General features: G+C 46.6%; 1 protein-coding gene and 1 non-coding gene across 3 annotated transcripts in view; both read left to right on the forward strand.

Annotated features, from left to right (window-relative positions):
* The window catches only part of EFHD1 (EF-hand domain family member D1), a 51,431-nt gene extending 41,837 nt beyond the window's left edge, over window positions 1-9,594 (forward strand). For both annotated transcript variants that reach the window (XM_065526254.2, XM_045367914.3), the window contains exon 4: window positions 8,414-9,594. In XM_065526254.2, the coding sequence (XP_065382326.1) occupies window positions 8,414-8,548 (135 nt within the window). In that variant the 3' untranslated portion in view covers window positions 8,549-9,594. The remainder of the gene's footprint in view (window positions 1-8,413) is intronic.
* LOC123568187 (small nucleolar RNA U13) lies at window positions 5,809-5,910 on the forward strand. The gene has a single exon (XR_006691405.1). It is a non-coding gene; the product is annotated as a small nucleolar RNA U13 (small nucleolar RNA).
* Window positions 9,595-24,763: the final 15,169 nt, after the last annotated feature.

The raw sequence follows: 24,763 nt of genomic DNA on the forward strand, positions 1-24,763 counted from the left end.
GTGTGCCTCTAGTACATGTGGAAGTGGGTTATAATTTATCTTTTTGAGGCACCCTTAGATGCTTTTGGTGAAAGTATGAATTAACCCAACTTTTTATTTTATGTTTTGAGATGGAGTCTCACTCTGCTGCCCAGGCTGGAGTGTAGTGGTAGGATCTTGGCTCACTGCAACTTTGACCCAACTTTTTGTAAAGCAGTTTGAAACTAACTATTCACATTTTATATTTTTCCCTTCCAGAATTCTATCTCTTAAGACTTCTTCTTCTTTTTTTTTTTTTTTTTTTTTTTTGAGACTGAGTCTCACTCTGTCGCCCAGGCTGGAGTACAGTGGCGCGATCTTGGCTCACTGCAACCTCCGCCTCCCAGGTTCAAGTGATTATCCTGCCTCAGCCTCCTGAGTAGCTAGGACTATAGGCACGCACCACCACGCCCAGCTAATTTTTGTATTTTTAGTAGAGATGGGATTTCATCATATTGGCCAGGCTAGTCTCAAACTCCTGACCTCGTGATCTGCCTGCCTCCACCTCCCAAAGTGCTGGGATAACAGGCGTGAGCCACCACACCCATGCAAATGCACATACATGTATGGACAAGGATTTTCATACAATATTGTTAGTAGTGGCCGGGCACGGTGGCTCAAGCCTGTAATCCCAGCACTTTGGGAGGCCGAGATGGGCGGATCACAAGGTCAGGAGATCGAGACCATGCTGGCTAACACGGTGAAACCCCGTCTCTACTAAAAAATACAAAATGTTAGCCAGGCGAGGTGGCGGGCGCCTGTAGTCCCAGCTACTCGGGAGGCTGAGGCAGGAGAATGGCGTGAACCCAGGAGGCGGAGCTTGCAGTGAGCTGAGATCCGGCCACTGCACTCCAGCCTGGGCGACAGAGCGAAACTCCATCTCAAAAAAAAAAAAAAAACAATATTGTTAGTAGTATAGAAAAATTAGAAATAACCAAAACTTCCATTATCAGGGAAGTGAGTTCATTATGATATATCCACACATTTGCACACTCTGCAGCTGTCAAAAAATGAGATGCAGCTGCGTGTCCGTGTGGACAGATGTCCAGAATAAATGAAGCAAGACAATATGCTGGAAACCTAATTTTGTAAACATGAAATCCAACCTGGATCATTACATGCCAAAGTGTTAGTAATAGTTGTGTCTGAGGGACTTATTTTATATTTTTGTGATGTTTTACAATGAGTGTGTACTCTTTTTATAACTGGAGAAAAGATGAAAAGAATGACAGTAAAAATTCTTGCAGCTCGTTACGTTCATAGGTCTGCCTCCTCACCCAAACTCAAAGGCAGAGTAGCTATGATAGCTTTGTAATTACAGTGCTTGGTATATAATGGCCCTCAATTAACATCTGCCTAGATGACAAATGGAGGGCGTCACCGCTGGATTTGGGAGAGGGCCATAAAGGAGCTGCCATTTGTGACAGATGTTCTGAGATGAATGGGGATTCACCTTGTAATCAAGGAAGGGAGGGCGTTGTGATCATGGGAACAGCAGGTGGAAGGCTCCAAGGTGTAGAGGGTGAGGCTTGTTTGGAGGCTGCAGAGGTGTCGCAATGTGAGGATACAGGATGTGTGAGGGAGCAGGGCTGGTGACGTGTCTGGAGGTGAAAACCAAGATGCAAATATGGTGACCCCAGCCTGGCCATCATGGTGAAACCCATCTCCACTAAAAATACAAAAATTAGTTGGGCATGGTGGTACACACCTATAATCTCAGCTACTTGGAAAGCTGAGGCAGGAGAATTGCTTGAACCCAGGAGGCGGAGGCTGCAGTGAGCCGAGACGTGCTACTGCACCTCCAGCCTGGGTGACAGAGCATGACTCCACCAAAAAAGGAGAGAGAGAGACGAAAGAAAGAAAGAAAGAGGAAGGAAGGAGGGAGGGAGGGAGGGAAGGAAAGGAAGGAAAGGAAGGAAAGGAAGGAAGGAAGGAAGGAAGGAAGGAAGGAAGGAAGGAAGGAAGGAAGGAAGGAAGGAAGGAAGGAAGGAAGGAAGGAAGGGGAGAAAGAGAGAAAGAAAGAAAATATGGTGATCAGGAAACTGGGCCAGCACTTGCCACCCTCTGGCCCACCATGGCACGTATGGTCTATGACTCTCAGACTGGATGGCTCCCGGCTGCACTAGACAGTATTGGACAGAGAGCTCCAGCCTCCCCAAGGCTGAGAGGAGCTCCTCTCTGGGCACCTGGTTGGGAAGGTCAGGCCTTCCCTAGACTGCTGAGTGTCAGAACCACCCGCACACCAGCTTCTCAGGCCCACCCACATCTACCTGGGATTTCTCCAAGGTGGGTTTCAGGAAACATGGAGGTGATGGAGCTGTGATGTGATTCCAACGCACAGCCACAGGTGCAGGGGAGCCCTCGAGTGTTTGGGCTGGGCACTACGAGTACACACTTGCCTGGCGACAGTTTAGACTCAGGGAAGTTTTCACAGAGGTCCCGAGAAGAATTGTGGGTCCAATAAGTGTAGTGACAACCAGACTAGGGAGAAGGAGGGGACAAATTGAGAATTCTCTAGAAGTCTCAGTGTTCATGACCACTCCATTGGAGGTGGGAGGTAAGTGCCATGAGGTTTGTCAAGGAGGGAAGTTGATGATATTTTTCATCAAGACCAGCCTCACAGGCGGAGTGTGGTGGCTCACGTCTGTAATCCCAGCACTTTGGGAGGGCGAGGGGGGAGGATTACTTGAGGTCAGGAGTTTGAGACCAGCCTGGCCAACATGGTGAAACCCTGTCTCTACTAAAAATATAAAAATTAGCCAGGCGTGGTGGCAGACACCTGTAGTCCCAGCTACTTGGGAGGCTGAGGCATGAGAATCGCTTGAGCCCAGAGGCAGAGGTTGCAATGAGCCGAGATCACACCATTGCACTCCAGCCTGGGTAACAGAGCAAGACTGTGTCTCAAAAAATAAATAAATAAATAAATAAAGCAAAAATAAATAAAGCCCGGCCTCCCCCTATTCCCAGAATGGCTGTGGTTTGAAGAGGAGAAGTTATGAACTGGGTTTGGTGTCAAGTGTGAGGGGACTTCAGGCACAGGAAAGGTGTGCCCCTTCATTTGAAGGCCATCGTGTTGGTTACAAATAATTTCTCATCACATCCTGTTTGACCGAACCTGGTGACTCCTGGCTGCATGGGAGGTTAGGGAGCGTCTTTTTTTCTGGGATCTGCCTGCCTGGCTGTCATTATGCCACTGGGGAAGGTGAAGATCCTACATGTTGAGGGTCATGGAGTAATTTCTTCCACACATGCCCAATTCTGAACCTGCCATTGGAAAACACTGGAATATCATTATCTCAACTGGGCTTTCTGGAGCCAGGGGTGGCGTCAGTCTCCCTTAGGCCTCTGGGCCATGTGCTAGGCCTCATAGCAAGAAATAAGGCAGGAAATGGGTGCTTCTGGGCACCTCACAACATAGACCACAGGAGCTAACTTCACAAGATATACGTTGAAACCAAGGATTAGAGATTGACCTATGGTAGAACAGAATGGTGCCAGGACTGTGGGGAAGGCTGGCATTTAGGCCTTTGGAGAAGAAGAAGGTGTAATCAGAGGTACAAGGAAACCCTGGGGAAATGCTATTTTGGAGGACTGGAGCAGTTTTTAGAAGAGATTAGGCTGGGTGCAGTGGCTCATACCTGGACACTTTGGGAAGCTGAGGCAGGAGAACTGTTCAAGCCCAGGAGTTCAAGGTTGCAGTGAGCTGTGATCATGCCGCTGCACCACAGCCCGCACAACAGAGCAAGACCCTGTCTCTAAAACAAAACAAAACAAAATAAAACAAAACAAAAAGCAAACATAACAAAATGGAGTTTTTAGTCCCTGCCTCTAGGGATTATAATTCCGTAAGAGTAAAAGTGACCTGGTGCAGTGGCTCACACCTGCAATCCCAGCACACTTGGGAGGCCAAGGTGAGAGGATTGCTTAAGCCCAGGAGTTTGAGACCAGCCTGAGCAACATGGCAAGACCCCATCTCTACACACACACACACACACACACACACACACACACACACACACCCCTTTCTGTATAAGCATAACTCTTGCTGTTAATATTCTCAGAGTTACCTGTCTTCCGAAATGGACCCCTGTCAAACGCAGGGGAATTTAGAAAGTGGACACTGCGATTTTTCATTGAAATGGGAGCATCCAGGCCTGGCGCAGTGGCTCATGCCTATAGTCCCAGCACTTTGGGAGGCTGAGGTGGGAGGATTGCTTAAGCCCAGAAGTTTGAGACCAGCCTGGGCAACATAGTGAGATCTTGTCATTACAAAAACAAAAATAGTAGCTGGGTGTGGCGGTGCACGCCTGTAGTCCTAGCTACTCAGGAGGCTGAATTGGGAGGAACACTTGAGCCTGGGAGATTGAGGCTGCAGTAAGCCATGACTGCACCACTGCACTCCAATCTGGGTGACGGATTAAGACCGAGTCTCAAAATAAAAAAGACATTTAGAAAGTTGAGAACTCTGCTCCAACTCCCCTAAAAGACAGTTAAATGTTGGGAAATATAAGGATTACTTCTTCCTTTGTCCTCCAATGTTATAAAAAGAATGTAAACATTGAAAAAGATCATATCATATTCATTCTCTGAAGCCATTGATTCTGATAAAGTCACATAAAAATGACACATTAGAAAAAAAAAATTATATCAATGAATGTAGCTCTAAGAATCTTAAAACTTCAGGGGCCAGGAGCAGTGGCTCATGCTTGTAATCCCAGAACTTTGGGAGGCCAAGGTGGGCACCTCACTTGAGTTTAGGAGTTCGAGACCAGCTGGCCAACATGGTGAAACCCTGTCTCTACTGGAAAAAAAAAAAAAATTAGCTGTGCATGGTGGCGGTGCCTATAAACCCAGCTACTCGGGAGGCTGAAGCAGGAGAATCACTTGAACCCCGGAAGTGGAGGTTGCAGTGAGCTGAGATCACACCATTGAACTCCAGCCTGGGTGACAGAGTGAAACTCCATCTCAAAAAAAAAAAAAAAAAAAAAAGAATCTTAACAACTTCAAAAAACGGAATGCAGTGATTACATTTAAGGATGTATATGTTAAAACTGCAAGAATGATTTGAAAATGTTGCTATCATAGGTATATCAAGAAAAAAGTCATTTAAATTAAATATCTCAAAGGTATTTGGTAAAGTTTAATACCCATTCATAATAAAACATTTTAAAATAAGAAAACAATGCTTCTTTAGCACGGTAAAAGAATATTGGCCAAGCGCAATGGCTCACACCTGTAATCCTAGCACTTTGGAAGGCTGAGGCGGGCGGATCACCTGAGGTGGAGAGTTCGAGACCAACCTGACCAACATGGACAAACCTCATCTCTACTAAAAAACAAAATTAGCTGGGCGTGGTGGCGCCTGCCTGTAATCCCAGCTACTCAGGAGACTGAGGCAGGAGAATCACTTGAACCTGGGAGGCAGAGATTGCAGTGAGCCGAGATCGTACCATTGCACTCCAGCCTGGGCAATGAGAGTGAAACTCCGCCTCAAAAAAAAAAAAAAGAAAAAGAAAAGAAAAAAAAGAATATTTATTTTCCTCATAAATATCAAGGCATTCTATAAAGCAGTAATATTAAATCACACAGTATGGGTGCAGGAATAAACAAATCAGTCAGTGGCACAGGATAGAGAATAGAAACATCTCTTTCATGTGGGAACTTAGAATATGAAGAAAATTGGGAGAATAATGGGCTAGCAATAAAAGGTGCTGAGACAATTAGCTATGCACTTAGGAAGATAAAGTCAAGTCCCTACTTTATACTCTTCACTAAAATAAGTGCACTTAGATCCTTTTGTGGTTCATAATGTGATGACTGGGTTTTCATGCCCATGTGTGAAGTGTGCCTCCCTACAATCTTGTTAAGATGACAGCACATTGCCTTCTGACGGGAAAGAAAAGTGAAATAAGTGAGCTTATTTTTGTGGCTTAAGGGGCCAAATGAGAACACAAAACCACAAAGGTATTAAAAGGAAATTCAGGAAAATGGGTTTAGAACCTCGGGGGTTTAGAAGACCTTCTTAAACATGCCATAAAATGCAAATGGCAGAACGGAAATGCTTGATCAATTTGATTACATCAAAATGTTAAATATGTGTGTCATCCCAAATGCCTTAGAGCTAAAAGATGAGCAAAAAACTGGGAGAAAGTAACTAAAATATGTATAACCAGAGACTAATACCTAGAATTTATAAGGAAAGTAAATATTCTTTTATTTATTTATTTATTTATTTGCCTTATGTAAGTCAAATTGGGGCTGAGCTCAGTGGTACATGCCTATAATCCCAATGCTTTAAGAGGCTGAGGTGGGAGAATTGCTTGAGCCCAGGAGTTTGAGACCAGCCCAGGCAACATAGTGCAACCCCATCTCTACAAAAAATTTTAAAAACTAACCTACAGGTGGCATGCACCTATAGGCCTAGCTGCTCAGGATGCTGAGGTAGGAGGATTGCTTGAGCTCGGGAGTTCGAGGCTGTAGGGGACTGATTGTGCCACTGTACTTCAGCCTCAACCTGGGCGATGGAGCAAGACTGTTTCTTAAAAAAAAAAAAAAAGGAACTGCAAATTTTAAAATAATAATATAATAACTGAATAGAAATGTGGGCAAAGGATATAAACGGGCAATTTACAAAAGAGGAAATAAAACAAGGTTGTTGGCTATCTGATTGGCAAAAAGTAAAAACATTAATGATAACCTTGGCAATGTTGTGGGGAAATGAGAGCTTCCAGTTCGTGATTGTGGGGTTGTAAATCAGAACAGCAGCTTTGGAGAACAATGTAATAGTCTATTAAAATAACATACATAAGGCTGGGTGTGGTGGCTCATGCCTGTAATTCTAGCACTTTGAGAGGCTGAGGCGGGTGAATTGCTTGAGCTCAAGAGTTCAAGACCAGCCTGGGTGACATGGTAAAACCCTGCCTCTACTAAAAATACAGAAATTAGCCAGGCATGTGATGACGTGTTCCTGTAATCCCAGCTACTAGAGTGGCTGAGGCAGAAGGATCAGTTGAGCCCCGGAGGCACAGGTTGCAGTGAGCTAAGATTGCGGCATTACACTCCAGCCTGGGCAAGAGTGAGACTGTCTTAAAAAAAAAAAAAGTACATACTCAACGAGTTTGGAAATTTTACAAATTGAGACACACTCACAGAATCAGTTCTAGAACAGATGATTTTTAGATGGTGTTATCCGATATGATATTATTGAAGACAAATTGTTGATTTAAAATACTCAAATGGCACCAAATTCCATTCACAATACCAGCAAAACCATGTAATATCCAGAAGCAGATATAGGACGACTGATTTAGTGAGCAACATAAAGGCATAAGTGAATGAAAACTGAGGCATTCAGCGAAAACTGTATTTTTAAAAATTATTATTGTTATTTTGAGATGGAGTCTCACTGCAGCCTCGACCACCAAGGTTCAAGTGATTCTCCTGCCTCAGCCCCTGAGTAGCTGGGATTACAGGCACATGTCACCACGCCTGGCTATTTTTTGTATTTTTAGTAGGGACAGGGTTTCACCATATTGGCCAGGCTGGTCTCAAACTCCTGGCCTCAGGTGATCCGCCCGCTTCAGCCTCCCAAAGTGCTGGGATTACAGGCTTGAGTCACCACCACACCCAGCCCACGGAGAAATGTATTTTAAAGGTATCCCTTTGCCATAGGCAGATGGATGCAATTCCAGTCAAAATCCCATGAGGGGACTGGTGGCAGTGGCTCATGCCTGTAATCCTAGCACTTTGGGAGGTCAGGGCCAGTGAATCACCTGAGGTCAGGAGTTCGAGACCAGCCTGACCAATATGGTGAAACCCCTTCTCTACTAAAAATATAAAAATTAGCCAGGCATGGTGATGTGCGCCTGTAGTCCTAGCTACTCGGGAGGCTGAGACAGAAGAATTGCTTGAACCTGGGAGGCGGAGATTGCAGTGAACCAAGATCATGCCACTGCACTCCAGCCTGAGCGACAGAGTGAGACTCCGTCTCAAAAAAAAAAAAAAAAATCCCATCAGGGGATTCATTTTAGTTTGCCTTTTTCCCTACAACTGAACAATATTAGTGTGAAATTAAAATAATGTAAAAGTGGTTAATAAACTGGGATGTTAAACTGTATCCTGAAAAAAACGTCAAGTAGAATGACCAACCCCAGCAAAAGAAGCACATGGGGGCACAGCAACAAATCCAGTGATGTGTTAGAGATGGTGTCTGTGCCAACAGAAAGCAACTTCTGAAGGCCACACGGAAAGAGTGCTTGCTGGGGTCCTGCCCTCCATAGGCCCACGTTGCCTTGTCCCTAGGTCTGCTGAATGGGCTGTTCGCTCAGGTGTCAGCAGCTCCAGGGTCCTCTGCCCTGCCTTACTCTGTTGGTCTGTGTCTGCTGTTTCTCTGCAGGTCCAAGCCTTGTCATCGGCCAGTAAGTTTGAAGCGGAGTTGAAAGCTGAGCAAGATGAGCGGAAGCGGGAGGAGGAGGAGAGGCGGCTTCGCCAGGCGGCCTTCCAGGAGCTCAAGGCCAACTTCAGTACATAGTCCTGCTGACCTTGCCCTCTGCCCACAGCTGTGCCTCACAGATGCCCCAGGAAGAGATGACAGGCATCTTCATCACTGCTGCCAGTCCCCTCCTGAGCCAGCATCTCCACCCATCACCCTGTGCCAGCTCCCATGCCAGCCTTCATTCCTCCCAGTGTCCAAGCCCCTCCGGGGGTCCTGGGGTGGGCCAGATGCCTGCCCATCTCTGTCTCCGGCCTCTGCTCCTCCACCCTACCCGTAGCCAGAACTTGTATCTTCTCAGCGACCTTCACTTCGTCCTTGTCCCTTTACCATTCCACATCAAAGAGTAGTCTCTGTCAATTTGTAAAGATATGTCTGTCTTTTTGGGTCCTCAGAGAAAATGCCCATTTTCAAGAGGAATTCTCTGCACTCCTCTGCTTCCCATCCAGCTTGCCTGTTCTCATCTTTGGTAGGATTCTGCCAGTTGCTTTTACATCTTCTGTTCCTGGGTAATGGTGGGTCTTAATGGAGGCTGGGTGGACCACTGCCCATTCACTCTTCAACAGGAGGAACAGCATGCCGCCACGGTGACACACATTAGAGAAAGGACAGAGGTCTGCTCCTTCCTGCCACCTTTCTCCTGGCCCCTTAGCATTCCCCCAGTCCCTCCCTCTTCACCCTGCTCGTCTGTGTCTTCCCAGTTCAGCCTTTTTCCTACTCTTAAATACTGTGCTACTTCACTGTAAGAATGAAAGAACAGTTAGGATACCAATGAGTAAAAGGGTTCCTGGTCACTCTGACTCTGTGCAAATTGTATTACAGTAGACCCCTGACATTCCCAAGTGACAGATCCAGGGCCTTTCAAACATCCCCAAAGTCATGGCCATGCTCACCATTAGCCAGTTTCTAACATCTGTTTCAGGGTATCGAGCTGTAGATGTTCTTACCCCCCATACTTGTGAGTTCTTGGAGTTGCTCCCAAATACAAGGGGTTATGTTGTATTTTTAACAAATATATCCTGTTGTCATATTTATTCTCTTTTGTAACTGCTATCTTTACAATAAAGAAATCACCTGCCTTTCTATCTCACTGTTTCTTTTTACATTGTACAAATAATGTGACCATCACATCAACGTGCCTGGAATTTTCTTGAATTAAAGGAGAGAGTAGGGTATTTTCTATAGGAGCCAAGTCCCATCCAGGGCTTCTGTTTGACACCGAGTCCTGAAGTACAGTTAGAAATGGGAACTAGAGGCCAGGCACGGTAGCTCACGTCTGTGGTCCCAGCACTTTGGGAGGCTGAGGCGGGCGGATCACTTGAGGTCAGGAGTTCAAGACTAGCCTGGTTAACATGGTGAAACCCCATTTCTAGTAAAAATATAGCTGGCCTGGTGGTGCACACCTGTAATCCCAGCTACTCAGGAGGCTGAGGTGGGAGAATCCCTTGAACCAGGGAGGCAGAGTTTGCAGTGAGCAGAGATGGTGCCGCTGCACTCCAGCATAGGCAACAGAGCAAGACTCCATCTCAAAAAAAAAAAAAAAAAAAAAGAAATGAGAACTAGAGGGCTGTTTTTCACTCTATAGGGTTCAGAGTACTGAGCTTATCTGTTGCACTCCCCTTCCCCTCTGTGAGGATGCCTTCAGCTGCAGCGAAAAACCACAGCTTCATTTCTTTTGCTTCTTAGATCCCTGGAAACTGTGATGAGAGCCAATGCCCCTCCCTCGTATGTATAATCCAGGATATTTGGGCTACCCATGCAAGGACCTCTGTCCCAAGAGAACACCCTTTGCTCCTCAGGAAGGATCATTCTGTGTTACACAAATCCAAGACCTATGCTTTGCAGACATCATTTTTCTAGCTGGTGTCACCCTCTAGTCTCCCTACCAGAGGGGACGGACATGAAAAAGGAGTAGAGATCCTTACCATATGATCCAGCAATCCTACTCCTTCCTATTTCTTCAGACTACATGAGTGCTTATGTCCACACAAAAACCTGCACATGAAGCTTTTGTTTTTTTATTTTTTTGAGACAAGGTCTAGCACTGTAACCCAGGCTGGAGTGCAGTGGCGCGAAGATGGCTCACTGCAGCCTCAACCTCCTAGGCTCAAGTGATCCTCCTGCCTCAGCCTCCCAAAGTGCTGGGATTGCAAGCATGGGCCACTGTGGCCGGCCTGCACATGAATCTTTATAGCAGCTTTATTCCTAATTGCATAGACTTGGAAACAATCAAAATGTTCCTCAATAGGTGAGTGCATAAACGATGATACATCTGCACAGTTGAATATTATTCAGTGATGAGAAGTATTTACCAATAGAAAGAAATGAGTTATCAAGTAATGAGAAGGGAGGAAACTTACATGCATACTGCTAAGTGAAAAGCCAGTCCTAATCTGGGTGTGGGGCACTTGTTCATGGTTCTAGCTGCTCGCGGCTGAAGAGGAAGGATAACTGGAGCCTCGGAGTTCGAGTGCAGCCTGAGCAACATAGTGAGACCCCATCTCAAAAAAAAAAAAAAAAAAAAAAGCCAATCTGAAAAGGCTACATACTATTTGATACCAACTATGGTATGACATCCTGGGAAAGGTAAAAGTGTGAAGACAGTGAAAAGATCAGTGGTTGTCAGCAAGGAGAGGGGGAGGACTTTTAGGGCAGTAAAACTTATTCTCCATGATGCTATCGATGCTGCTGGATGAATGTCATACATCTGTCAAAACCTATAGAATGTGCAACACAAAGAATGCACCCTAGGCCAAGTGCAGTGGCTCATGCCTGAAATCCCAGCACTTTGGGAAGTGGAGGCAGGAAGATTGCTCAAGCTCAGGGGTTCGAGACCAGCCTGGGCAATATAGTTGTACCCTGAGTCTACAAAAAACTTTTAAAAAGCCAAGCTTGGCTGGGAGTGGTGGCTCAGCACTTTGGGAGGCTGAGGCAGGGGGATTGCTTGAGCTCAAGAATTTGAGACCAGCTGGGGCAATATGGTGAAACCCTATTTCTATCAAAAATTCAAAAAAAAATTAGCTGGGCATGGTGGCAGCCACCTGTGGTCCCGGCTACTCAGAAGACTGAGGCTGAGGTGGGAGGATTGCTTGAGCCCAAGAAGTGGAGGTTGCAGTGAGCCGAGATCGTGCCACTGCACACCAACCTGGGTGACAGAGTGAGACCGTGTCTCAAAAAGAAAAATAAAGGCCAAGTGTGGTGGCATGCACCTGTGCTCTCAACTACTCAGGAGGCTGAGGTGGAAGGATGGCTTGAGCCCGGGAGGAGAAGGTTGCAGTGAGCCAGGATCATGCCACTGCACTCCAGCCTGGATGACTGATTGAGAGCCTGTCTCGAAAAGGAAAGAGAAGAATGCATCCTAATATTAACTATGGAGTTTAATAATGCGTCAATATGGGCATGTCAATTGTAACAAATATACCACATTAAAATAACATAATAATAGGGAATGGGGAGTTGGGGTGAGAGGGGTACATAGGAACATGTACTTTTGGCTCCATATTTCTGTAAACCTGAAACTTCTCTAAAAAATACAGTCTAGGGTGGGTGTGGTTCATGCCTGTAATCCCAACACTTTGGGAGGCCTAGGTGGGCGGATCACCTGAGGTCAGTAGTTCGAGACCAGCCTGGCCAACATGGTGAAACCCTGTCTCTACTAAAAATGCAAAATATTAGCTGGGAGTGGTGGTACACGCCTATAATCCCAGCTACCCGGGAGGCTGAAGCAGGAGAATCGCTTGAAAACCAGAAGGCGGAGGTTGCAGTGAGGTGAGAACGTGCCACCATACTCCAGCCTGGATGACAGAGCAAGACTCCATCTCAAAAAGGTAAATAAATAAATAAACATCTAATGGTGAAGGAGACAAGAAAAAAAAAGCCTATTAATTTAAAAAGAAGGAAGAGAATGGAGATAGCAGTGTCATTACTTGAAGCATCCGTTTGCCTTTCTGGACAAGTGGGCCCACGTGAGAACTAAAACTCTTGATTGCTTGTTACAGACTGTGAAAATAAAAATAAACGGCCGGGCGCGGTGGCTCAAGCCTGTAATCCCAGCACTTTGGGAGGCCGAGACGGGCGGATCACGAGGTCAGGAGATCGAGACCATCCTGGCTAACACAATGAAACCCCGTCTCCACTAAAAATACAAAAAAATTAGCCGGGCGTGGTGGCGGCGCCTGTAGTCCCAGCTACTCGGGAGGCTGAGGCAGGAGAATGGCGTGAACCCGGGAGGCGGAGCTTGCAGTGAGCCGAGATCGCGCCACTGCACTCCAGCCTGGGCGACAGAGCGAGACTCCGCCTCAAAACAAAACAAAACAAAACAAAACAAAAAAAATAAAAATAAACAAATAAGGCTCGGTGCAGTGACTCATGCCTGTAATCCCAGCACCTTGGGAGGCTGATGCAGGTGGATTACTTGAGGTCAGGAGTTTGAGACCCACCTGGCCAACATGTCAAAACCTCATCTCTGCTAAAAATACAAAAAAATTAACCGGGCATGGTGGCATGTGCCTGTAGTCCCAGCGACTCGAGAGGCTGAGGCAGGAGAATCCCTTGAACCCTGGGAGGCAGAGGTTGCAGTGAGCCAAGATCACGCCACTGCATTCCAGCCTGGGTGACACTGTCTCAAAAAATAAAAATAAAAATAAATAAATAAAACTTTTGATTGCAAGCAATAGAAAATCCAACACAAAAGGACTTCAGACAAAACAGGACACATTGGACCATGTCACTACAAAGGCCAGGGAGAGGATGTCGTTCCTCCCTCTTGGCCACAAAGTCCCCCAGAGGCTGCTCCCTTGTGCCTCCCGCCCTCTGTCTCCAGTGCCATGATCACAGCTCAGACCTTCATAGGTTCCTTCCTGGGTCTCTACGGTGGGCTCCTCACTGGTTTCTCTGCCCTCATTATAACCTGATTGTCTACTTTGCAGCTGGAGTAATCCTTAGAAAATGCAAACCTGTTCCTAACATCTCCCCTTCAATTTTTGATTCCCCACTTTCAGGATCTGGCCCCAACTCATCTCTCCAGCTCCATCTCTTGTCTCTCCTCCCTGTCCTGTCTCCTTCCAAACTCTATACTCCTGGTATGTGCAATGCCTAACCGATCCTAGAAAATTCCACACCTCCAGGCTTTTGCATATGCAGTTTCCTCTGCCTGGCACTCCCTCCCTCCCTTCCACAGGTGGGCTACTTCTCACTGTTAAAGACTCAGCTCAGAGATTATCTTCAGGAAGCTTCCTTGATGCTCCCAGCCCAGGTAAAGTGTCCCTTCTCAGGGCTCCCATTTCCCCCTGAGTTTCTCTCTACTGTAATCCTGACAGCTTGAGGCAGTAGCCCTCTTTTTACTTCTCAGCCTCCCTGTTTGGACTGTGAACTCTTTGCAGGGCAGGAAGTTTGCCTTGCCTATGCTATAGGCCCAGCATGCTGCGTGGCATGTAGCAGGCAACCCTTGCATGATGGTTTTACAAGGACATGCCAGGTTTGTTAGAGCAGACAGATGGGCAAGGCAGGATCATTACCACTGATGTCAGAGATCTTCTGAGTACTCCACCATGAGAGCCTGAGGGGCCAGCTCTGAAAGTGGAGACTGGCCGGGTGTGATGGCTCATGCCTGTAATCCCAGCACTTTGGGAGGCCGAGGCGGGCGGATCACCTGAGGTCAGGAGTTCGAGACCAGCCTGACCAACATGGAGAAACCTCGTCTCTACTAAAAACACAAAATTAGTCGGGTGTGGTGGTGCATGCCTGTAATCTCAGCTATTCGGGAGGCTGAGGCAGGGGAATTGCTTGAACCCAGGAGGTGAAGATTGCTGTGAGCTGAGATTGTGCCACTTGCACTCCAGCCTGGGCAATAAGAGCGAAATTCCATCTCAAAAAAAAAAAAAAAAAAAAAAAGAAAAGAAAAGAAAGAAAGGAAAAGAAAGAAAGTGGAGAGAGCAGAGCTTGTGGGAATATCTTTCTCACTGGAAGAGAGAGAGGTCACTCCTCAGGGCCCTCCTTTGACTGAGCAATAGGAAACACAACACACCAATTAGTCTTGCCTAGGCCCTGGAGGCTGTGTGATGTAATGGGATTTGGACTCCAACACTAGGCAAGTAATTGAACCTCACTGAGCCTCCGTTTCCTCACCTGTAAAATGGGCACGATGATGACCTACCTGGAAGATTCCATGCCTGCCATATATTTAGTGCTCAGGACACATGGGTCCCCTTTCTCCCCTCCCTCCTCCACTACTGTAACTCTGTCTCCTACTGAGCCCTGAGTCTCCACAGTTAGGTCCAAGAGTCTTAGGCCAGGGTAGCCCAGAAGTGCTCAGTCCTGGCTGCTGTCTTGGCTACAAGTGCAGATGCCCATGGACCCAGGTTCTCTGTTATTTTGAGACCCCTTTCCTGACCAGCCCAGGGAATTTCTGCCATCTGCCGGCTCACTTGCATGCTCCTGGCGGCTGCCAGTTACTGAATGTGGCCTGACAGCTGTGGCTTTGTCGCTACTCAGATTTCTCCTTGTCTGCCTGTCCACAAGGCCAGATGCTGGCACATCCCTGCCCACCTGGACTGACTGTACTATACAAGAATGATGATTCCATAGCTGCCTTCTGGGTCCTGTGATGGCAGTGGGGCTCTCAGGAGCCAATTCAGAATTCTACAATTTAGAAGGGCTGGGCATGGTGTCTCATGCCTGTAATCCCAACACTTTGGGAGCCCAAGGCAGGAGGATTGCTTCAGCCCATGACTTCAAGACCAGCCTGGCCAACACGGCGAAACCCCATTTCTACAAACAAATACAAAAAAATTTAGTCGGGCATCGTGGTGAGCACCTGTAGTCCCAGCTACAAGGGAGGCTGAGGCAGGAAGATCACTTGAGCCTGGGAAGTCAAGGCTGAAATGAGCTGAGATCACACCACCATGCTCCAGTCTGGTGACAAAGCAAAATTCTATAACTTAGGGAGGCACTAAGGATGAGACCTCAGCAGGGGTCAATTTTTTTTCCTCCACTCCTTTCCAAAACCAGTGGCTTTTGTCATTCTGCCATGGGGTGTTGAGCATGTACATTGCTGTTGCCATCTGTTATTAGTAGTATTTTTTCTTTTTCTTTTTTTGAGACAGGGTCTTGCTCTGTCACCCAGGTTGGAGCGCAGTGGCACGATCTCAGCTCACTGCAACCTTCATCTCCCAGGCGCAAGCGATTCTCATGCTTCAGCCTCCTGAACAACTGGAACTACAGGCGCATGCCACCATGTCCAGTTACTTTTTGCATTTTTGGTAGAGAAGGGGTTTTATCATGTTGGCCAGCCTGGTCTCGAACTCCTGAGCTCAAGCAATCCGCCCACTTTGGCCTCCCAAAGTGCTGGGATTACAGGTTTGAGCCACTGCACCTGGCCTCTATTTTTCTTTACAGAGTCAATCAAGTTAAAGCTGTTGCCTTGTTGGTTTTTTACTTATTTTTATTTTTGTAGAGACAGAATCTTGCTCTGTCACTCAGACTGGAGTGCAGTGACGTGATCATAGCTCACTGCAGCCTCAAATTCTGGGACTCAAGTGATCCTTCCACTTCAGCCTCCCAACTAGCTGGAACTATAGGCACAGGCCACCATGCTTGGCTAGCTGTTACCTTTTGAAGGGCAATTTGGTAGACTGTTAAAATTAAAAATTGTATTTGTATTATTTATGTTAACAAATCACATTGTGACTTAGTGGCTTAAAACAATGATTAATATTTATTATCTCACACAGTTTCTGAGGGCCAGGAATTTAGAAGCAATTTGACTGGGTAGTTGGTTTGGGCTCAGGGTCTCTCATGAGGCTGCAGCAAAATGCCAGCTGGGACTACAGTCATCTGAAGGCTTGACTGAGACTGGGGGACCTGCTTCCAACACAACTTACTCCTGTGATTGATGCTGGCTATTGGCAGGAGGCCTCAGTTGCCTGCCATGTGAACCTCTCCATGAGGCTGCTTGAGTGTCCTCACAGCATGGCAGCTGGCTTCCCCCAGAGCAAGTGATATGAGAGAGTAAAGGGCAAGCCTTTTAAGACCTAGCTTCCTGAATCACACTCTGCTATTCTACTAGTCACATAGGTCAGCCCTATTGGCAAAAGTTATTGGGAGTCATCTTAGAGGCTGGCTACTTTGGAATCAGTCAGAGTTCTTAATTGCAAGTAACAGAATCTAAACCAGACTGATTTAAGCAGAAAAGGAATTGATTGAAAAGACAAGGAGGAGTCCCCAGAATCACCAGCAGGGCTGGGTGGTGCAGGCTAAGGAAGCAGGCAGGAGGCCAGGAGGCTGGGACAGCAGCCAAAAGCACACCATGGGAACCAGTTGCTGCCCTGGCTGACAAGCGTGCTGTGGTGTCCTGCTTCTTCAGGTCATTTACTCCACATCAGAATCTGAGTCTGAGCCTAGTCACATGCCCACATGTCAGGAGTGGGACAGGAGAGTATCTGGGCTTTTTGTGTTCTGTAAGGGGAGGCAAGCTCTGCCAGCCACCAAGATTCTCATTTTCCACAAACATGGGAAAGAATTTCAGTATTTCAACTGAAAGTAATTCACTATCTTAGTTCAGCAGAACTGTCATAAAGAACGGCAGGTGTCCACTGCAGAGATACTCATGAGCTTTGGCCCAGAAAAGTATCCTATAGGTAAGTATAAAAATGAACAAGGATGTATTTAAGGGAATACTCATTACAGTGTTGTTTGTAATAGCAAAAATGCTGGAAACAATCAGCATATCCATCAGCAGGGGATCGGTTCAGTATATTAGATACATCCACGTAAGCGTGCACTGATAGGCAGCCACTGAAAAAACATGGATGCCACCAAGACATCTTGTTTCTTGGAAACAGGCCAGGAGCAGAACAGCATGCACAGTAATGCTCAGGTGTTCCGTTTTGTTTTGTTTTTTAGTTGGGAGGAATAAAGTCATGTGTATTAGTCCATTCTCATATTGCTATAAAGAACTACCTGAGACTGAGTAAGTTATGAAGAAAAGAGGTTTAATTGGCTCATGGTTCCACAGGCTGTACAGGAATCATGGCTGGGGCAGGCCTTAGGAAACTTACAATCATGGAAGAAGGTGAAGGGGACGCCAGCACAAAGCAGGAAGTGCTACACACTTTCAAACAACCAGGTCTCCTGAGGACTCTATCATGAGAACAGCAAGGTGGAAGTCTGCCTCCATGATTCAATCACCTCCCACCAGGCCCTCCTCCAATATTAGGAATTACAATTCAACATGAGATTTGAGTGGCGACACAGAACCAAACCATATCACTTTGTCTCTACCCAAGTGGACTGTAAGCTTTATAAGGTGGGTGATCAGGTGGATTTGGGAGCAACCATTGAATCTCCAGCACTTAGTGGTACTGAGAATGAAGGAAAATGCCATACTTGTTTTGTTTGTTTGAGACGGAGTTTTGCTCTCATTCCCCAGGCTGGAGTGCAGTGGCATAATCTCGGCTCACCGCAACCTCCGCCTCCTGGGTTCAAGCGATTCTCCTGCCTCAGCCTCTTGAGTAGCTGGGATTACAGGCATGTGCCACCATGCCCGGCTAGGTTTTTTTTCTTTTTTTGTATTTTTAGTAGAGATAGAGTTTCTCCATGTTGGTCAGGCTGGTCTTGAACTCCCGACCTCAGGTGATCCACCTGCCTCAACCTCACGAAGTGCAGGCGTGAGCCACTGCATCAGGCCTTTTTTTTTTCTTTTTTCGCTCTGTTGCCCAGGTTGGAGTGCAGTGGCATGATCTTAGTTCACCTCAACCTCTACCTCCTGGATTCAAGTGATTCTCCTGCCTCAGCCTCCCAAATAGCTGGGACTACAGGTGCTCGCCACCACACGTAGCTAATTTTTGTAATTTTAGTAGAGACGGGGTTTCATCATATTGATCAGACTGGTCTTGAACTCCTGACCTCAGGTGAGTCACCCGCCTCGGCCTCCCAAAGTGCTGGGATTACAGGCATGAGCCACCGCACCTGGCTGGAGAATGCCATACTTGTTAATGCATGCAACATTTTTGGGGAGACCACACAAGAAATTGATGGAAGGAGAACCTGAGGGTCCTAGATAGGTCTTGCGGCGGGGAGGATTTAAATTTTTTCCTTTATATGTGTTTGAATTCTAAAAACTATGAAACCATAAACATGTATTGCTTTAGTACTACAATGACTACTACTACCACCACCACCAGCACCTCAATTGTTAATAACAGTTAATAAAAAAGACAGGGGGCTGGGTGTGGTTGCTCATGTGTGTAAACCCAACACTTTGGGAGGCCGAGGTGGGTGAATCACCTGAGATCAAGAGTTCGAGACCAGCCTGGCCAACATGGCGAAACTCTGTCTCTACTAAAAATACAAAAATTAGCCAGGCATGGTGGCACACACCTGTAATCTCAGCTGCTAGGGAAGCCATGGCAGGAGAATTGCTTGAACCCTGGAGGCGGAGGTTGCAGTGAGCCAAGATTATGCCACTGCACTCCAGCCTGGGCAACAGAGTGAGACTCTGTCTCAAAAATAAATTAACAAATTAAAAATAAATTAAAAAGAGAGGGGAATGTCTGACCACAAAGAAAACAAGAAGAGCACATCCCACTTGAATGTGCAAGTGGGAACCCTCTGGGATAGCAGAAATATGAAACCCTAAAGATGGAAAATTCTCAGATAAAAATGAATAACATTTTGGGATGCATCATGGGACATTAGTTGAAAGGATACATTTATTGTATTACAAGGTTTTTTTAAAAAATGATTTGATGTCTTGTACATTCAGAGGTTGGAAATGAGAACAGAATTAAAAATATGCAATTACATTTATAATAAAAATGTTTTTCTAACATAAAAATGGGTTTCTTTTCATAGTTATTGTCTGCATAGCCTTTCTTGTTTGTTCAGTTCTCCGGTACAATTATCTTTTTTTTTTTTTTCCACCTAAGCTGGAGTACAGTGGCATAATCATAGCTCACTACCGCATGAAACTCCAGGACTCAAAAGATCCTTCCACCTCAGCCTCCCAAGTAGCTGAAACTACAGGTGTGTGCCACCACACCCGGCCAATTTAAAAACATTCTCTTTATTTATTTAGAGATAGTCTTGTTCTGTTGTCCAGGCTGGAGTGCAGTGGCACAATCTCGGCTCACTGCAACCTTCACCTCCCAGGTTCAAGAGATTCTCACATCTCAGCCCCCAAGTAGCTGGCATTACAGGCACACACCACCATGCCTGGCTAATTTTTGTATTTTTAGTAGAGACGGGGTTTCTCCATGTTGGCCAGGCTGGTCTTAAACTCCTGGCCTCAAGTGATCCACCTACCTCGGCCTCTCTAAGTGCTGGGATTACAGGTGTGAGCCATTGCACCTGGCCTAAAAACACTTTGGTTTTTTTTTTTTTTTTTTTTTTTAGAGATGAGGTCTAACTATGTTGCCCACATTGGTCGTGAACTCCCAGTCTCAAGCAATCTCCTGCCTCAGCCTTTCAAGTAGCTGGCATTACAGGTGCAAGAATCTGCACCAAGCATGGGGAACACAGTTCAATCCATAACAGTGATGTTCCAGCTACTGTTGGTGTAAATAAATTACCCCAAAACATAGTGGCTTATAACACCCATTTTATGATGCTGACGGTTTTGGTGGATCAGGAATTCAGAGAAGGCACAGTAAGGATACTTGTCCCTGCTTCTTGATGTCTTAGGCTTTGACGTCTGGGTGTGACTAGACAGCTCAGGGCTGGGATCATCTGGTGAGATTTTTCACTCAGACGTCTGGTTGTTGATGCTGTCAGCTGGGACCTCAGTTGGGGCTATTGATGGGACAACAACGTGGACCTCTCCGTGTGGTTTGTGCTTCAGGCAGCTTCAGGGACTGCCAAACTGTTTTTGCTTCAAACAAGACTGTTTCAGGAAGCAAGGTGGAAGGCATATCACCTCTTATGATCTAGCACTGATGTCAAGTCATTTTACTTCTACCACTTTCTATTGGTGATAGTGTCCAAGGGACCGGGAATTAGACTTTACCTCTAGAAAGGATAGCGAAGGTGCTAGAGAAGTATGTCAAATGGAAGATATTCTTGCAGCCATCTTTAGAAAAATACAATGTTACAGGTGATTTTTTTTTGAGACAGGATCTTGCTGTCTTTTTTTTTTTTTTTGAGACAGGATCTTGCTGTGCTGCCCAGGGTGGAGTGCAGTAGTGTGATCCCAGCTCACTGCAGCCCTGATCTCCCAGGCTCAAGCAATCCTCCTGTCTTGGCCTCCCAAAGTGCTAGGATTACAGGTGTGAGCCACCACGCCCAGCTATGTGCTTATGACAAGTTAAACTTGTTTTGGATTAAACTCCTTACCTTCCTACCATCCTCAAATGATCTATTATTCTCAACTTCTGTTTCTATAAATGACGCACTATAGCTAAAACTTTATTATCCCTGACAAAAGCATGCATCAGTCTACTGTTGTAATTTAATACCACTATTTAGTGAAACACTGGAAAGACAGTTACTAAAAGGAGAAGAGAAAAGAAAAGCCCCCTTCCTAAAGAGTAGATAATCAAGTATCAATTGGGTTTTATTGGTGTTTGTTAAGCATTTACTGTGTGTCAGGGTAATACCAGCTGCAGAGGTTGCTGGATGGAATAACGCAGCACGCACAATGGTTAAAAGCAGGGATTTTTTTCAGCCTTTTTTTTAGACAAGGTCTCACTCTGTCACCCAGGCTGGAGTGCAGTGGCACACAATCTCGGTTCACTGCAACCTCTGCTTCCCAGGCTCAAGTGATCCTCCCACCTCAGCCTCCTGACTAGCTGGGACTACAGATCTACATTACCACGCCCAGCTACTGTTTTTTGATATTTTTAGTAGAGATGGGGTTTCTCCATGTTGGCCAGGCTGGTCTTGAACTCCTGAACTCAGGTGATCCGACTGTCTCAGCCTCCCAAAGTGCTGGTATTACAGGTGTGAGCCATCATGCCTGGCCACCTGTATATATTTGTCTCAAATTGCAGAACTGTGCAGTAAAAATGCTAAATTTTACTGTGTGCAAATTATATCTTAATTTAAAATAATATACATATAGGCAATGTACAGATGGCATGACAAGTTGGTTAGGGACATGGGCTCTGCAATCAGCCAGCCTGGGCTTGGAAATCCTGGTTGAGATTCGGAGACGGTAAGCACTTCTCTCAGAAGCCTTGTTGGATTGCTCCATAGCTCTCTCACTAGGATCACAAGAGACAGTGCAAGGAAAGCATTTAATGAGGTGGTCAGCACATAACAAGTATTAGTATTACTTTTTTCCTTAAAAACAGCTCAAGGGGTAAGCTCTTTGGTCTAATGGAGGCACAGAGGCAGTAACACATGGACTGGCAGGAGTTGTAGGTTAGGAAGAAGTGGGGTAAGTGTTGGGAATGGCATTGCAACAGGATGGAACAGCATGCGCAAAGGCTAAAACAATGTCTTGTTTACGAATCTTCTGAAATGGGCCTATTTGGACCACTTAGTTCAGGGGGAAGATCAAGGAGAGGAGAACAACATGGATGATGGGGTAGAGTTCTTTTGATTGTTTGTTTTAGAGACAGGGTCTTGTCCAGGCTGGAGTGCAGTGGCACAATTATAGCTCACTGCAGCCTTGTATTCCTGGGCTGGTGATCCTCAGCCTCCCAAGTAGCTAGGACTACAGGTGCACGCTACCATGCCTGGCTAATTATTTTTTATTTTTATTTTTTAGAAATGGGATCTCTCGGCCGGGCGCGGTGGCTCAAGCCTGTAATCCCAGCACTTTGGGAGGCTGAGATGGGCGGATCACGAGGTCAGGAGATCGAGACCATCCTGGCTAACACAGTGAAACCCCGTCTCTACTAAGAAATACAAAAAATAGCCGGGCGAGGTGGCAGCGCCTGTAGTCCCAGCTACTCGGGAGGCTGAGGCCGGAGAATGGCGTGAACCCGGGAGGCGGAGCTTGCAGTGAGCTGAGATCTGGCCACTGCACTCCAGCCTGGGCTACAGAGCGAGACTCCGTCTCAAAAAAAAAAAAAAAAAAAAAAAAAAAAAAAAGAAATGGGATCTCTCTCTGTTTTCCCACGCTATGGGGGTAGAATTCTGCAGAATGGGATGGTTAAGGGCTCCTTTAAGTTTCTGTATTTCTAACAAGTCTCCACATGATGTTGATGCTACTGTACCACTTTGAACAGTAAGGGTATAAAAGTCAAGAGAAGAAAGTGTTTCAGAAGGCCGGGTGTGGTGGCTCATGCCTGTAATCCCAGCACTTCGGGAGGCCGAGGTGGGAGGATCACCTGAGGTCGGGAGTTCAAGACTAGCCTGACCAACATGGAGAAACCCTGTCTCTACCAAAAATACGAAATTAGTCGGGCCTGGTGGCGCATGCCTGTAATCCCAGCTGCTCAAGAGGCTGAGGCAGGAGAATCACTTTAACCTGGGAGGCGGAGGTTGCAGTGAGCAGAGATCGCGCCATTGCACTCTAGCCTGGGCAACAAGAGCGAAACTCCGTCTCAAAACAAAACAAAACAAAACAAAAAAAGAAAGCGTTTCATAAAGTAGGAAGTGGTCAATCATACTGAAGACAGGGAAACACGAAGTCAAGATGAGGACTGAAAGACTCCAGTTATCAACCTGTAGGATGGGGTGTTCTTAGGGCAAGCAACAGGCAGATAGGAAAGGACAGAAGCCACCTAGGAGTGGTTGATGATTGCATGCCAGGTGTGGAACTGGAGAAAATGCATATAAACAATTCTTTGGTGCAACCTGGCTTTGAAAGGGAACAGGGTCGCAGGAGGGAGAATTGGAGTTTGTTTTGTTTTGTTTTGTTTTGAGACGAATTTTCACTCTTGTTGCCCAGGCTGGAGTGCAATGGCATGGTCTCTGCTCACCGCAATCTCCGCCTCCGGGGTTCAAACGATTCTCCTGCCTAAACCACCCGAGTAGTTGGGATTACAGGCATGCACCACCACGCCCGGCTAATTTTGTATTTTTCGTAGAGACGGGGTTTCTCCATGTTGGTCAGGTTGGTCTCAAACTCCCGACCTCAGGTGATCTGCCTGCATCGGCCTCCGAAAGTGCTGGGATTACAGGCGTGAGCCACCATGCCTGGCCGAGAATTTGAGGTTTTTGTTTTTGTTTTAGACGGAGTCTTGCTCTGTCGCCAGGCTGGAGTGCAGTGGCGTGATCTCGGCTCACTGCAACCTCTGCCTCCCCGGTTCAAGCGATTCTCCTGGGACTGCAGACGCGTGCCGCCACACCCAGCTAATTTTTTTTTTTTTTTTGTATTTTCAGTAGAGACGGGGTTTCACCGTGTTAGCCGGGATGGTCTGGTCTAGATCTCCTGACCTCGTGATCCACCCGCCTAGGTCTCCCAAAGTGCTGGGATTACAGGCGTGAGCCACCCCGCCCGGCCTGAGAATTGGAGTTTTTAACATTCCATTTTAAGACAGGAGACAAAAGTAATCTTTAAAACTGACAGGAAGGATCCTGTAGGAAGGAAGAAGTTGGAGACACAGGCAAGAATGGGATGCCTAAGGATAGAGTTGCTAGATTTAGCAAACACAGGACGCCCAGTTAAATTCGAATTTCAGAAAAACAACGAACAGTTTTTCAGTGTGTGCCCCAAATATTGCTGGGTGTCTTATATTTTATCTGTCCATTCCAAAACAGTTCATCTCTAGGTAAAAGGGCTATAGCCTCAGATGTCCTAGGAAGGAATCAGAGCGCTCAAGTCCTTCCCAGCTGTCCCAGTACAACACTCTGGAATGAATTCCCAGTTCTACCAGAACTGTTAACAAGTAGAGAAGCTGGTTTGGATTTCAGCTTTTGCGGCTTTCCCATTCGCTCTAGGATGGCAACTGGGCAGGAAAATGCCGGACTAAAAGCTGTGGAAAAGTTCTAATTTGAAAAACCAGTCCGTAGGTGATGCAGAGGCTTTTGAACTGCAAAAGGGCTCTGGGCATACAGGACAGTGAGTCACAGGGTGCCTGGTCCGGGCCCAACTCTGGGCACCAAGTCCACTCAACTCAAGGGCAGGTACCCAAATGCTGCCAAGGGGTCAACAGGCGCCTGCGCATTGCCGCGACCCCGCCCTCTTCCAACCTTTCATCCGGGTCTCGGGCAGGGGCGTGTCTGGGCAGAGGGGCGGGTGGCGGTGGAAAGGAAGGATGTCGTGGGAGACTGGAGAGTGGGGAGGGAAGCGGGAAGGGGCGGGGGCGGAGCAGGGGGCGTGGCGGAGCGAGCGCGCGGTCACGTGACGTACGTGGCGACGTGTCGGCC

The sequence above is a fragment of the Macaca fascicularis genome, chromosome 12 (assembly GCF_037993035.2).
Source record: "Macaca fascicularis isolate 582-1 chromosome 12, T2T-MFA8v1.1".
In the NCBI taxonomy this organism is placed as follows: Eukaryota; Metazoa; Chordata; class Mammalia; order Primates; family Cercopithecidae; genus Macaca; species Macaca fascicularis.